The sequence below is a fragment of the Cyprinodon variegatus genome, unplaced genomic scaffold (assembly GCF_000732505.1).
Source record: "Cyprinodon variegatus isolate N-32 unplaced genomic scaffold, C_variegatus-1.0 Scaffold80, whole genome shotgun sequence".
Lineage (NCBI taxonomy): Eukaryota > Metazoa > Chordata > Actinopteri > Cyprinodontiformes > Cyprinodontidae > Cyprinodon > Cyprinodon variegatus.
Genome location: NW_015150533.1, coordinates 160291 through 175903, shown reverse-complemented (window position 1 = coordinate 175903; position 15613 = coordinate 160291). Strand labels below are relative to the sequence as shown.

Here is a 15613-nt window from a genome sequence, read left to right as displayed (position 1 = left end):
GGGGAACCTCCATGTTTTGAAATATTTCTCTGTGGAGTCTCATCTTTGTTTTGTCTCCTTAATGCTGCTCTGAGCTCATCTTAACAGGGAAATGGTGCAGAACAAATCCTAAGCATGAGTTGACAGGATGGGATAAAAGACTACTGATGCATCCTTGTTGCAAACATGAGAAGTTAGGGAGGATAAGTCTGTGAAATGACATCATTTGCAGAGGGGATATTCCAAATAATAATTTTTTAACCCAAATTCTCTAATACTACAGTCCTTTTAAATGGTGACTAGAGGTGTAAAGAGGATATGAAAATATAAGTTCAAAGCAGAATTCTCCTTTCAAGTATTAGGGCCTGATCTTCAGAAGGTCTGCATGTTTTAAAACAGGTGCAAAAGTGTTTGTGCACACAGAGCATTTCTGCAAAGCAGGTGCAAAGTGATTTGCGTTTGTAATTCAGCACACAGTGTGTTCAAACCATTTTTTGCTTGTGTGCCTTCATCAATATGCAGATCATATTCTAATGACCAAACTGTGCAAACTTAAGGGTGGAGGATATGCAAATGTGAAGATGTACCATGTGCAAAGCAATTTTTCAAATGGGAAAGGCAACTGTGGTGCAGCTTTGGTATCTTTTTGAATACTTTGTAAAATTCAATGCAAACTGACAAGACAAAATATCTGCTGTCATTTTTCCCCCATAAGAGGCATTGGTACAATGACAGAGGATGGAAAAATATTCTGTGTGCATGTCTATATATTAAACCATCATAAAAAAATAATAATAACTAAACCATAATGGAAAAAATATAAAAATCTTGAACTTAAATTTTGTGGTATGTTAATAAAAAACAAACAAAAAAACAGAGTATCAAAAGAGCCTGCAAAGAGTCCATGAAAGTGTAGATCTCTTTGCATAATAAAACAACTCATGAAAAATGGCTATCTTTTATTTTATTTTAATTTTGTTTGCAGCACTTTAAGATAGGCAATGATAGTAATTATGAATAACAATAATATGTTAAAAATTATTAATATTACCTCCACTGGATTCAAAACTTGTCGTATTTTTAAAGCCACTGTCAAACGGCCCACAGAAAACCTGATCTGCTTATCTTAACGAACCAAATTGGTTTGTATGTCTTAACATTTGTGCAGTAAACTTTGGATTCAGCATGTATGGAGCTTTAAAACGATGCTGTATTTGTTAGATAAAAGGGCTTTACTAAAAATGTTCAGTATGAATTCACGGTGTTGAATTCAATTTACGGTTAATGCCTCTGATTTTTACTCATCGATAGACGATTTTAAATTGTATTTAAGATACAACAAAATATTCTGAGTAGACCTCTACAATATAGATACAGACGTCGCTGTGATCATGACTAGGGGTGTAAAAAATAATCATTTTGTATCAATGCATCGATCCATCCAACAGCCAACGATCTGATGCATCAATACGTCCGCAAGAGTATCGATGCATGTTTTTTTTTCTCCTCCGGTCTATTTTTATCCATTTGCTCCTGGACGTAATTCTCACTCCCCTGCTGTGGTGGCGCTAAACCTATTTTGCCCTCCTACCTCGCTTCCTGGTTATACTCTTACAGCAGTGTGTTGCAGTAAGTTTGACACAGACATTTTTGATTTATGCTCTAGATACGGCCAAGACGGTGAGGAAGTGGAGGCGAGTTTAGTCCGACGACGGAGGGACATGACGACCAAAAAGAGTGGAGATCCAGGTGGAAAAAGGGTCCCAGCGTTCTCGCGCACCTCGCTCTTCAAGTGGGTCCAACTTCATGAGTTGTTGTCCGCAATTTCGGTTATAAAAACAAAACAAGCCGGCCTCCTGTCTGCGGCACTGTCTGCGGTCCGCTACAATTTGGGAGAGTGACAGCGGAGCGTCTGTGGAGGGGGAGCGGACGTATGGAGCCGAGGTATTAAATTGGACTCATTGCACTGATTTTGTGCAGTATTTTTTGATGCAAAGCCTCTAAGAATCTATAACGCTGGGGCATTATTATTTTTCATTGAATAAGGTTTTAATAGGAATAGGTGGGGTACAACTTTTCTACTTCTGTTATTTGCTGTTGTTTCTAAAAAAAAAATGCATAACGATATTACAGCTTTAACTGATTTATTTCAAATTTTAAACATTTTCTAGCCTATAAGGTGTAAAAAAAAAAATGAACCAATGAATCAAATCATATCGTGGTGTATTCTTGAGTATCTAAAATAATCGAATCGTTGGGTCAGGAAATCGATACTGAATCGAATGGCCATGATGGATGTGATTTACACCCCTACTACTGACCTCATCATACTGTGTGGTGCAGTTACTTTCTTTTTCTGAAGCGAACATAGATAAAGTCCTTTAATTGCAATTCTTAGCTTCTAGGAGAATAGAATATTAATTTAATGACCATATGCTAACAGGGTACACACTATGGGCCAGTTGTATAATGAAAACACAAAGCAACCTTTGTGAAAAAAGGTGTCTATGAAAAGAACTATGCATTAGGGAATTATGCCTCTTCTAATAATATCTTTTGTTTCGTAACTAAATTAATTCAAGCCTGGAATAAGGAAATGGGGATGAGACAAACTCATAACAAAATGAAATGGAAATTAAAACAGACAGTATTACTTTACCATCCTGTCAACATTTAGTTTGAATTATTCTATTTATTTTCACAGTTGTTTTGCAATGTACTTTTAATTTATTTGTGCCAAAGCTATTTGTTACTTAGGGTACTGGTGATGCAGAACAATGGCCACTCACACAGTGCTAAAGTACTTTACCATGGAGCAAAGGAGAGAACAAACGTTTTCTGGCACAAGTTGACAGCTGGCTGATGCCACACTTGAGTCTCTTGAAGAACACTGAAGGATACTCTCTTCACTTTTGAAATTGACTTAATTGCATCTTTCATTCTAACCATTTCTGGTTTCTTTTAACCTTGAGAGTTTTTCACTCTACAAGTTCATATTATACTAGCTTTTGATTTTTGTTATGCATCAGATTTATGATTGGGAGTAGTTAAAAAAAAGATTTGTCCATAATTTTCTGATGTCATACATACAGATAACCTGTTGTTCTCTGCTGTTTTTGGTCAACCTTATTAAGCAAATATAGTTTTCCTTAACAGTGGAGTTAATTTACACTGCAGTTTTCTAGTCATACTAACGACGCACAACACATTGTTCCACTGCCACGTTTACCCAATCAATTAGACTTAGACAAACACAGAGTATACACAGAGTGTATACAAAACAATTTTGTTACATACAGCTTACTGACAGTGAATGAGCAGCAGCTTAGCAGTGAAATAAACATTTCCCTTTCATAAAGTGCAGCATCTCACTTATCACATTAAATAATATGTAAATATTCACACACCAATAATGTAGATTGGAAGGCAAGTGACTAACATGTGGCAGGAAGCTAGAATCAATCCCACGTTTTTTGGATTGCAAGATAAATAGTCCTAATTGGGAACCGTCACCCTCATATCCAAATACAGTTAAATTTGAAATTTTTTCACGTCTTGTAAAAACATTGCTTTACTTTTCCTCTTCTTATTGAAACACATAATATAGCTCTGCTCATGAAAACAAACTTTTTGTTTTTCACCATAGCAAATCTTTTACATTTTTCTCACAAATATGCTTGCATTTACTTCAGTCCTTCTTTTTCTAACCACTAATGCAGTAGAATGGTAGTCATTGCAGACAGCATACCAGGCAAACAAAAGTAAAATACTTGAATCTCATACTCACATGAGGCTTGAGAGCAGGTGAGCAGCAGAGATAGCAGCAGAATGGTCACATGAAGTAACATTGGCAAGGAGAGACGAGGAGCACCACTGGTGGCCATCTTGGCGGCAGCTACGGTGGGGGATATGGGGCTGGGGGATGCAGGGTGGGATGAATTAATGACCTGGCCAGGGAGCCGAAGCCCCAACTGAGCAGGGAAGTTTGAGGTCTTTGTGCAGAACTGCTTGGCACTCTAGAAAAAGAAACGGAAAGACAAAGTTAGTCAAACTTCAACCAATAAATGGAGCGTGAACCCCAAGTTATGATTAACGTAGGTTCTAGAACTGAGGTTTAAAAAGAAGTTTCATTTCTATATGAAATTTATAATACAGAAACCCCACTGTCTTCCCATTAAAATATGTCAGGAGCATTTCATTAAGAAATCTAGAAGTATTGAACTCTTGGAACAACAAGCTGAAACCGTTTGCTTAGCAATATGCATAATTCTGTAACATCTAAAGGCTATTTCACTCAAGCCATGGGAGTTAAAAATACAAGTTTGACCTGAGAGAACTACACACCAACAGAACATAACAATGTGAAACGCTGGTCCCAGCCCTTCAATGTTACTGACAGATAATTGGTAGTGAGGTCAAAAGATGTCAGTGACACAGTAAGCAAAAATGGCACATTACACAAACCTTTGACCTTTACATTTTCCAACAAGTGTCTTCTTTTATCAGCAGGTCATTCATTGTCCTGTCTTTTTCACAGTTTCAATTACCCAATCCTGTCAATATGTGCTTATCCAATCACACAAGTATTTAGTAACATTCCAGGCAAAGTCTATCTGCTTTGGTCAAAATGCCAATAATCACTCAATACAAATGAGGATTGGGGTCAAAACCTCCCCAAAGAGTTTTCGCGTTGATAAGGCTGACGCATCACAGGGCAACCTATTAGTTATGTAAACCCTTTAATGACAAATTCTTTCATTCAGTTCTACGAGATCCCTGTTAAAAGAATATTAGGCACTTTTAAAAATGCTGTATGGGGGACGATTTATAAAAATGATATATGCTATTAATGACTAAAGTAGGAAAGTCTCTTTCAGCATTGTAGCTGCACACAGGATGAAGAGTAGCAAAGTGGTACTCGTCAACTGTGACTCAATGAAGAGTGAGGCTGACTCTCAGGAAGAAATGCTTTTTTGCACATGGAGTGGTACAGAGCTTTAGTATAAAAAAGTAATGTGCAATTTATACAATGACAACCCAGTGGGTAAAGCTGCTGTTTTGTCAGTGCGGGTTGAAACATCTTAACCAACAAGACAGTTATATTTTCTCTGACTGCATTTTACTTGGTGTGGTTTGGAACATGTATAACATTGGTTGAGCTTTGCTGTAAATCGGCATAAATGTTAACATCACTTTGTCAATTTCTACCTGTCATTCAAAGTCCCCATCAAAGGCGGGTAATTAACAAAAAAACTCTTCGATAATAGGATACAAACGGTAAAAATGACAAATATATCACAGTTATCAGAAGCACATTTAACTTTTGACTTTTTACAAGAACTTGGACATGGAACAGAGACCATAAAAGGCTAACAACTGGAAGCTTGCAAAACAAATGATTTGTTCCGCCCCTATATGGTCCTACCCAATCACAAACCTCAACACTCTTCGGTGAGAAGTTGCTACAAAGACTAAAATTTTATGAAGTTCAAAATGAAATCAGAAGTGCAAAATGTGTGAGAAACAGTTTAAAATAAAACTTATTTGAGCTGTGAGAGAGAACAAGACTTTTAGCAGATAACAGTAAGGAAACACAAAGAAACAAAGAAACTGTTAACATTTAGCATTTGCATAGCTTGCAGCCACACTGATCTAGAATAGAATGTTGAAGAATTCACTTAGCCAGAATCCAACATTTTTCAGGTATTTAATGAATATACTTAATATCTGTGATAAGGTTAAAGATAATAAATGGACAAAAAACTTTATGAAAATATTGTAGCTGTTTTTTTTCTGACCTCTATCTTTTTTTATCTTAATTTTTTAAGGGGGTTCTTCCAAATAGCAGAAAACCTGATCTAAATCACATTGCAACCAAACACCTCAGACAGCACGCATGAAAGTGCCCAACCCACCCACCTTCACAGCTTATGACCCACCCTCTATTTAACCTGCACAAATACAAAGCAGCATGCAGCTGCAGGCACACTGAAGATGAAACCACAAAACATACAGTGAGACCAAACAACAGCAGAAACTCCATTCACCTGCAAGCACTCTCTTTTCACATATGCAATCTAAACAGAGCAACTTGATAACACAAGACATGGGTGCACTTGTAAAACTGCAATGGTGGGGGGGGGGGAGACAAAGAAAACCAACAATAGATCTTTTAAGGCAAATCATGCCAACAAGGAGTGGGTGTTATTCAGAAGCTCTGCTCATCTTTCACTTACAATACTACACACACGACCAACATGTGTGGGCTCTTTTCTGTGTTTTGCTTTTCTGTTTCTTCGCCTGGAGTGCAGGTGATGTCACTGGAGGATAGCACAGAAACATTCATAAAGAGAATACGGGAGTATCAAACCGTCTAAGGGTCTTACGAAATGATGCCCCTATTGTTCTGCCTGCAAACACTGCTGTAGGTAGAGGGAATTGCGTATGCCTGTAGGGAATTACTACATCTTTGCTCACAAGATGCCAAGGTTATGATTTATAGTCTCCCCCTCAGGGCAGGGCCATTCTCACCTGTGGTTGCTATATAAACTGTGCAACACAATTACAACTATTGTTGTTTAGCAGCCTCAACATTCATAACCTAAGGCCATGTGTGGGCTGTAGTTTAACCCTGCTTTGAGCATACAATGCTCAAAGATGCTTTCCTTCTCTGAAATCTAAACAGAAGACAAAGAACAGAGATTGGGTGAAAAATGTTTACGTTATATTGTATCTATGTTGAGATTTTACAAATAACTGCTATCAAAAGCAAAGTAGAACTTCAATTTCCTTGAGCTTCTTGTATGTAAGCATGGGCCAGTATGGTTTTCATAGCACAATAACCTTAAGCAAAAATAAAAGATTTTTATGGTGCTATAATTAAAGCTCTATTGCATCCTCTTGAAATATCCGAATTAAAAACAATTTAAAAAGAAAGGAAATTACTGTTTAATTATGGGGTGATCTTCAGCCCAATCTCTATATTTATAAACTTTAATTGTCACTGAAGCAGTTTTTAGATAATTTAGAAGCAACAGAAATTACAAGTATGAACTAGAGGTAGACCGATACATTGACCGAGCGATATTTTGAGCTGATATAGTGTAAACAATCATTGTTGTTTTTTTTTTTTATCAGTATCGGCTGATAGATGCATGTGTTTATGCATGTGTTTATGCTGATTTAATGCTGAATTTAGAATCCATGCCTAGAGATCAGCTTAAGCACATTCTTTGCGGCTACATCCATTTGTTATCCATTGTTATTGGGATGTTTGAATTGATAAGAAATGTTTCTTTTTTTGTTTAAATTAAGTCATGTGTAGCATTTATTATTATGTAATAATATCATATAAATGGAGGACTAAAAATTAAAAAAAATTGGCCCAGAAAAAAAATATGCAGCACATATTCTGTTAGACTGAAATTAAAATAACCTGTACAGGCATCCACCTTAAGTCTGTTTTGGTTGATCTGGTATGAACAAATGTATACCAAGTGAGCAGCTAATGCAAAGAGAGCAATAGAGAAAGTAATAGAGAGATAGACAGACAGAGAGAGAGACTCCTTGAAAGCACTCCAAAAGTCTGGAAGCTCTTGGCAGTTTTTATATAGAAAGGCAGACCATTCTATATAAATAAAAGTGATAACCATCATTTTGATCTTGAAACCTTTAAAAGCATTTGCTTGTCTGAATGTTACATTCCGTAGCTGAAGGTTCATGGTGTAAATGATCTGGTAAGGACGGGTCAGACCATTAAGAACCTTAAAACCCCCAAAATAAAATTGTAAATATCAATCACCTCAATAACAGAAAGCTGGTGGAGTTACAACAGATGGAGTTATAGGCTTAGGATCAACGTTTCTATTGAATGTGGTAGAGCATTATAGGTATTTGGCATTCTGGTAAACCCTGACAAAAACTGATCTGCTGCCGCATTTATCTCAGGCAAACAACTAACACTCAACCTATACAGATTACAGCTTCACTGGGAAGACAGCTTTCCTTTTTAGAGATAATCCAATAGCGATAGGTTGCTTTATGATAGCCAAGACAATCAAAAAATCACTTGAAATCCCACCGCAACCTGAAAATGGACAGTGTTGCATCACAAAATCAGAAAAGCCATTAAATAAATGAAATTGCTCATAACTGCAAAACATCTTTAAGTAACCGACTTAACAAAAAACAAAAAAACTAAAGGCTGGCTGGAGTTATAGGAAATTTTTTTATAATTTTCTAAGCAGCAATCTATCAAACTGCAGCTACAGAGTTTAATCATTGAGTGAAAAGCAAGTCAGACGCATTCCTCAGGCTAAGGTGCTAAAATGCAACATTAGCGTTGCCACATTCAATATAAGAACAGAGTTAAACAAAAGGAGATTAATCAAGTATGAAATGGATAATGAGAAAGCACTCTTCATCTGTAGATTAATGTGACTGAATGTATTTTTTAAAGTTTAGATTGATTGGTCATGAATCTATTTCCCCATATCAAACTTTTAACCCCGTGAAAAATGTCTTCCACTCTAGATATTAACCAAATGCAAGGCTCCAGTAATTACAGCCACAATTTCCACTGAGTGATGGCAGTCACCAGCTATCAGGGACTCTCACTTTGACATGGTCAAGCTTTAAATTCTGCTCGTTTCCTCATGCAATATTGATATTAATGCGTTTGATTACAGAGATTGAGAAAGCAGAAAGGAAAGGGGAGATGGGGAACTTTGCACCATGAGCATGAAATAAGTGCAGCAGCAGTAGATATAAAACTCATCTACGTGCACAACAGAATATAGACTCTGAATATTGAACTTATAGCTCACTTAACAGGAGAAAAGAGACGTGACTCGATACAACTCAATGTTTCCATCCAATCATGCAAAACTTAATGGGCAAAAAAGAAGACTGTTAGAAGCAGCCAGACAGGAAAAATGTGAAGGCATTTACACTAAGGAAGTCTTATCAACCTGAGGACCTGCATTAAAAATTCCTTTTATGAGATGAAAAGAAGTTTGACTTCTTATACAAGGTCAAAAAGTGCATGGTTCTGCCCACTGTGATATTAAACCTAAGTATGTGTTAACTGTAGTTTAAAAAAAATATATATATATTGACAGTTTTTCATATAGTCCAAAACTGTTTAGGCTTTTATAAATCTGTGTATTTTCTTTTATAAACGGAAAAACTTCTGAAGGTAACGTAACCACGGGTTTTAGGGTATTATCAAGCCCTGCCACTAACATTTTAATAAATAAGGACACTTTTAATCATGTATAGACAGGCATTAGCTTCACACAATAGTGGGAGGAATTTAGAGCAAGGAAGGTTTGTAAAATTACTTGAAAAAAGATTGACCTTTGATTATTGCTTTTTTAACTTTGGGGAAATTAGCCAACATAACTTTCTTTTTCAGTTTCCAAAGTGAAAAACAAACAAACTAAAACTTCAATAGACAAAGTGAAGGCATATCAAAGTTCTTAAATTTGCTTTTAGGGCTGAGAATATCTTTCAGCAAACTATTCCATTTTAATCACATTATAGAGAACATGCAATGTTTTAAGGGCAAATGCTTATGCTTAAATGCATCAATAAGGACATGCATATGTTGTATAGATAATATTATATCTAGAACAATCAATGTGCTATATCTTTAATAGTATTATGAATTTATATATATTTTTAATGATAATCATTAATTTTAAAATATATTTTTTACATTTTAAAAGTGAGGACAATACTGTTACGGTTAACAGCAAAAACAAAAGCACAACACTTTACTTCACACTTCATTATCCTAAAATATTATAGAAATTAAGCACCACTTTAGATACCAGTGGGTTACCGTTTGTGTTATTAAATGTTTATGTTAAAATAGAAGTAGTTTTATTTCTATCTCCAAAACAGAAACTGGGATTTACCTGCTTAAAAAAATAACAAACAAAAGGTTAATGGCATAAATTATTTTTTGAATGCAACATAACTGACAATCTGCAATTATGGCAAAATTTGGACTACACCTACAAGTTCAGCAAAATGTTTATTTATTCAATATTTTTCAGTATCTGTTTTTTATTTTTATTAAGTTTAAAAAAAGACAGGGTAATTTTCAGCCAAATGCTACCTTTTTATGACCATCCCTAAAACCCCATCTGCTATTTATGGTCAGCCTTTAGCTAATTTCTCTCACTCTCTTCTTTCACATTAGATTATGTTATTTATGCATCAGCCCTGAGTCATAGAGCTTTTACCACAACAGGTTTACAGCCTTTCATCAATTCCAACCCTTTGCAGAAAGGTAACACAGAAATGTAAGTATCCATATATCACCATCCATCTACCTGTCCATCTATCTATCATCTATCCATCCATCTATCCATGTAACCATCTCCTCTGTCATGCATTAATTTACACATCTCCATGGATGTGCATGTAAACATTAATTAGCATAAATACACAACAGTAACCCTAGTCTATAATATCTATTTGTTTTTCAATGTGCTAAAATATTAACCACACTGATTCTGATGGTTATTAATAGGCAATGAATTCAATGTTGCATCCTCAACCCACAACACCTTTTTTTAGACTGACAATGAATTGGATTGTTACTAATTCACAGAAAAATTTTGTAAGGTTTAATGGACGACCACAGTCTTCCCCCTTCTCTCTTTTTCTTACATATTACTTCTCTAGCTCATGCATACTAAAATGTACTAGCATTGCAGATGTTTGGGTGGAAATCACATGAATTTGCATGGAACTGCAAGACTATTATGTAAATGATGCAATGTTTTTTTTTTATGTTCCAGCTACACTGCTCTGCACTTCATGTTATGATATGATGCAGATGTGATTAAAAACTTACACTGCAAAAACGATCTAGAAATAAGTACAAAATTTCTTAAATTAAGTGTATTTACCCTTAATTTGAGCAGGTAAATGAGATAGTTTGCCAATGGAATGAGTATTTTTGGTCTTAAAATAAGATAATTAGGTAATATGCACTTGAAATAAGACAATGCAATAGTGTTTTCTTATTTTAAGTGTAAATTGTCTTGTTCCATTGGCAAAATGTCTCTTTTAGTTTCTCAATTCAAGAACAAATGCACTTATTTTAAGAAAAAATGACTTATTTAGATTTAGAATTTTTGCAGTGAAGGTCCTATGGATTTAAAAATACTTTTACAATTTTATGCATTTGCTCTTTGTCTGAAGAGCAAGAAGAGAGAGTATAACATCAGATAAATTAAAATCTTTGTGAAAGCTGCCCAGCTCATCTCAATTTTAGTCCTAAATGGTGACAAACTAAACAGAATCACAAAAAAACAACATTATCCTCTCAGATAACATACTATGCCTACGCACTGTCAGGTCTGACTAACACCAGTACTCTTTAGGGTGGAAGTTACTGTGGGAAGAAGGCTAAAAGTTATCTCTGTTTTTGGAATCAATAAAGCCATCGATACTCAGACTGCGTGAGACTTCAGCGATTAACAAGAGGTCTGCACAGAGTGTAGGAGAGCTACTTTGTTTAATTATTTTGAGCATTTAAGCACTGTCTCTTATGGAATATGCTTTTTTTGGAAATGATGGTTTTTATTTTCATGGAGTAATGTCATCTTATGTATATATTGAAAGAAACTTAAACAAGGCTTGCCTGTACTACACTGACTTAGCCTTAAAAAGAGACTGCAGATTTTCTTGCTCTGGCAAACCCTTTTTGGAGTTCTTTCCTATGAGCTTTTGCCCTTGACTGTTCATTGCTCCCAAATCAACAAATAGTGTGTGACAGAAAAGATGCACCTCGTATCGGCCATCTGTTGTCCCTCTGCAACATCCATAAACTTTCTTATGTATCTGAGGAGAGTTTGGTTCGTTTTATAGCCAAAAATTATTATCTTTTACAACTACCAAATGTTCTGCAATCCTCGCAGCAACTTGGACAAAAAGAAAAAAAAACAAAAAAAATATTTTTTCACAATTTCCAAAAGATTCAGGAGTTTATGAAACAATTTGGAACAATATTACCTCAAGCCTGGTGTATCCTGCCCGTCTTGTTTCCCCTCTCAGGTCTCACCCCGAGTTCGATCTGGAGGAAATGGGTTTATCCTGAACATTATGAGGCAGCACTGTCACCCCAATAAACACCAAAGACTGCAATGCTTTTAGCAGAAATCCACCTCTGCTGAGGTTGAGTGCACAGCAGCAAGAGCGAGGGCTGTGTGGCAGAGAATAACTGATTGGCAGGTGGGAGGTTGGCTGACCACCTAGAAGTGGACTTTACTCCACAGACATTTTTTAATCTTTGGCTGCATAACCCTCCCTAACCTGATACAAAAAATTGTCAGGCAAATTTCATACATGCAAAGCAACACTAATAAAATTATTATTTCTGCCTTTGGTGGACTTATTGTGAACACTAACACCAGCAGTTTTAGAATTGCCCTGCTTAAGGTGGCTGCACGTCGGAGTACCTCTGCTAGCTTGACTCTGATATTCTTTTTTTAAGAGAACTTGAGTCCTTCCATTTTTGGATCAGAGTTTCTTTTCTGATGTTTTTCGCCTCTGAGCCCGCACAGTTTGCTTATCGCTATTGGGTTGGAGTTGATGATGCCATCATACACCTGCTTCAACAACACCAATGCCATTTAGAAAAGGTAGACAGCACTGTAAGGATCATGTTCTTTGACCAGCGCATTTAACACAATTCAGCCTAAGTTACTTTGTGAGAAACTTCAAAAGACTCAGGTGGAGGCATCAACAATCACCTGGATCAAAGACTACATTACAAGCAGACCACAGTTTGTCAGACTGAATGGTCAACTGTCTAATCAAGCAGTCAACAGCACAGGAGCACCACAGGGGATGGTACTCTCTTCATTCCTTTTTACTCTGTACACCTCTGACTTCCAGCACCAGACAGAGTCCTGTCATCTGCAGAAATACTCTGATGGCTCTGCAATCATTGGGTCCATCAAAGATGGACAATAAGCTGAGTACAGAGAGCTAGTGAACCACTTTATGGCATGGTGTGGAAACAATCATCTCATACTCAAGGTCAAAAACAAAAGGGAGTTGATTGCAGATTTCAAAATAAACAGGGTCAAGTTGAAACCTATTAAAATCATGGAAGAAGAAGTGGAGGTGGTTGGGGAGTATAAAATCCTTGACTTGAAAACTAGACTTGAGACAACTGGGAAGCCATCTACAAAAGGGGACAGAACAGATTGTACTTCCTAAGAAGCTTAGGTCCTTCGGCATTTGCAGCAAGATCTTATATCTTATATCAAGATGTTCTATAAGCAAGTAACAGCATCAGAGGTGATGACTTAAAAAAAGCTAAACAGCTAACTAAGAGGGCCGGCTCTGTTCTAGTAACTCATCTAGAACCTCTGGAGATTATTTCACAAAGAAGAATTCTTCATAAAGTGAACATAATTATGAACAACAGTGAGCATCTTCAGAAGACTTTTAAAAAACAAGTCTTCAGTACTAGGCTTCTCCAGATCCTTTGCAAGACAGACCACTAAAGAAGAACCTTCTTGCCTACAGCTATCGACACCTGCAACACCTGTTAAAAAAATAGTGTACGAGTTATTTCGACATTTAATTTCCCTTTAGGATTAATAAAGTATTTTTGAATTTGAAATGAATTTGAATTGAGTAAAGTCTAGAGAAGGGTGATATTGTCTATGACAGTCTAATCTATTAAATCCATTAAATTAAGGAAAAGGTTTTAAGAAAGGAAGGAGATCACGAAATACAGCATGACGTACATGTTAAGAGGGATTTTTAAGAGCTGCGTTTATTTATAGGACAAGGAACATGTCCCTGTTGGAAGCAGCAGAATGAAATGATGTGAAGAGCGTGTAAGCTTAATATAAAGGGGGCAACTTTTTAAGAATGCGTATGGTGTGTTATAAAAGCAGGGAAAAAAAGAGCTGATGAGGATGACATCAGTTTCTGGCTGGATGCCGACAGAGTTAGACATCCATTGCACCGTCTGGCCAGCAGCTTGAATGCCCTTTAAATTGTACCACAGGAGAGGAAGAAAAGTTTTTGAAGGGCGACCGGGACAGATGGGGAAGCGCACTTCCTCGTCATTCTGAAAATGCAATGGTGATGGGAAAGGGGGGGGTTGGGATGAGATTATTCTAAGTGATCAAGTAGGAGGCAATGGAGGGAGAGCCTGGCAGGGCTGGGTATTCAAAAAATGTCTTTAAAGCTTGCTGCTTCATCTGGCAGTCCTAAAAGTAACATTTGCAGTGGGATTTGGGAAGTTTCATTTCTAAAATGAGATATGAGCACTATTTTGAAACTGACACCTACACAGAGTGGTTGCTTCCATGTTACAAACTATCTTTTGGCTTCTTTAGATGCACAACATTTCTATATCCCACATTAGCCAAACAAGCATATTTCTTCATACTTCTTTTGGAAGTTGTTCCCCCCAAATCTTTGGAAGCACTTTTCCAAAATAAACAAAAACAGCAACGATAATTGTCCAAGGGAAATAAACTCCAGGTTTAAAACCTTGGACAGCATTCAATAAGGTTGCGATATAATCTCCAACCACATGATTTAAGGATAAGGATATTGACTATTACCAAGTTCACGTTATGAAACACTAATCATTCGCTGTTGTTTTTCCATTTCATCAAATTTGTTTCAGCTGCAACTATACAAGGCTGGACTGTAAAGACTGTGTTTTAAGATGGATTTCTTTAAGACTGGACATTTTTCTTGAGTTCTTTGAATTTTGTGTATGAGGTTATTTAGAGGAATTAAAAATGAATTATGACAAATGGCAGATAGGACATTAATGTTTTGATTTGTAAGTAGAGTAAAAAATTTACAATTAGGTTAGCAAATAATAAAATCCAAACAATGCTATAGCAAAGATGTAGGTTGTCATTTTAAAGGAATCTGGATGTAAATCGAAGGTCTTTCAAACATATTTTAGTTGAAACGTATTTCTTCTATTTCTGATGAGAGAAAATAGCATGTACTTTTTTGCCAAATTTGTATAAGGTGTGTACATTGATAACTGGGAATGTGATAATATTTTACTACAAGTCTACTCTGACCACTACAGAGTCTGTTATATTTATTTTTCTAAATTTATACTTTGAGATAACAAAAGAATTCTTTCTGCATGGCCTAGTTGTATTGACCAAGCATGTCCACAAACTGCTTGTTGGGCTGGATGACCATACTTATTTTTTAATGTTTTATCTTGCAGCATTTTGGGTATTCTGTATCAAAAAGTAAAACTGATAGAGGGACTGACAGGATGAAAACATTATTAACTTTATTATGATCAAACAATGTTATTTATCAACTTATATTGTGAACTGGATTTGTTATCATCCATAGAATATACATTTGTTTAAAAAACCTCTGTTTAAAGCATTATTTTTCTTTTTTTTTTTTGCAGCCCAGAGGCTCATCTCACTGTTTAACTAAGTCCTTGACACAATTCAGATTGTTTAATTCATTTAAACTAGTTCTGCGGCGATGACATTTTTTGGGCCTGATACCCATACACGATACCTGGCTGTGCAGTATCAGCCGATAATGACACCATCTGTTTGAAATTGATGTGTGTGTACAACAACTGCATGCTACTTGG

General features: G+C 36.2%; 1 protein-coding gene across 11 annotated transcripts in view; it reads right to left on the bottom strand.

The window, feature by feature from the left end:
* LOC107083665 (receptor-type tyrosine-protein phosphatase S-like) overlaps positions 1 to 15613 on the bottom strand; it is a 272199-nt gene that overhangs the window by 133989 nt on the left and 122597 nt on the right. For all 11 annotated transcript variants that reach the window (XM_015373047.1, XM_015373045.1, XM_015373049.1 and 8 more), the window contains one exon: positions 3767 to 3995. In XM_015373047.1, the coding sequence (XP_015228533.1) occupies positions 3767 to 3863 (97 nt within the window). In that variant the 5' untranslated portion in view covers positions 3864 to 3995. The remainder of the gene's footprint in view (positions 1 to 3766; positions 3996 to 15613) is intronic.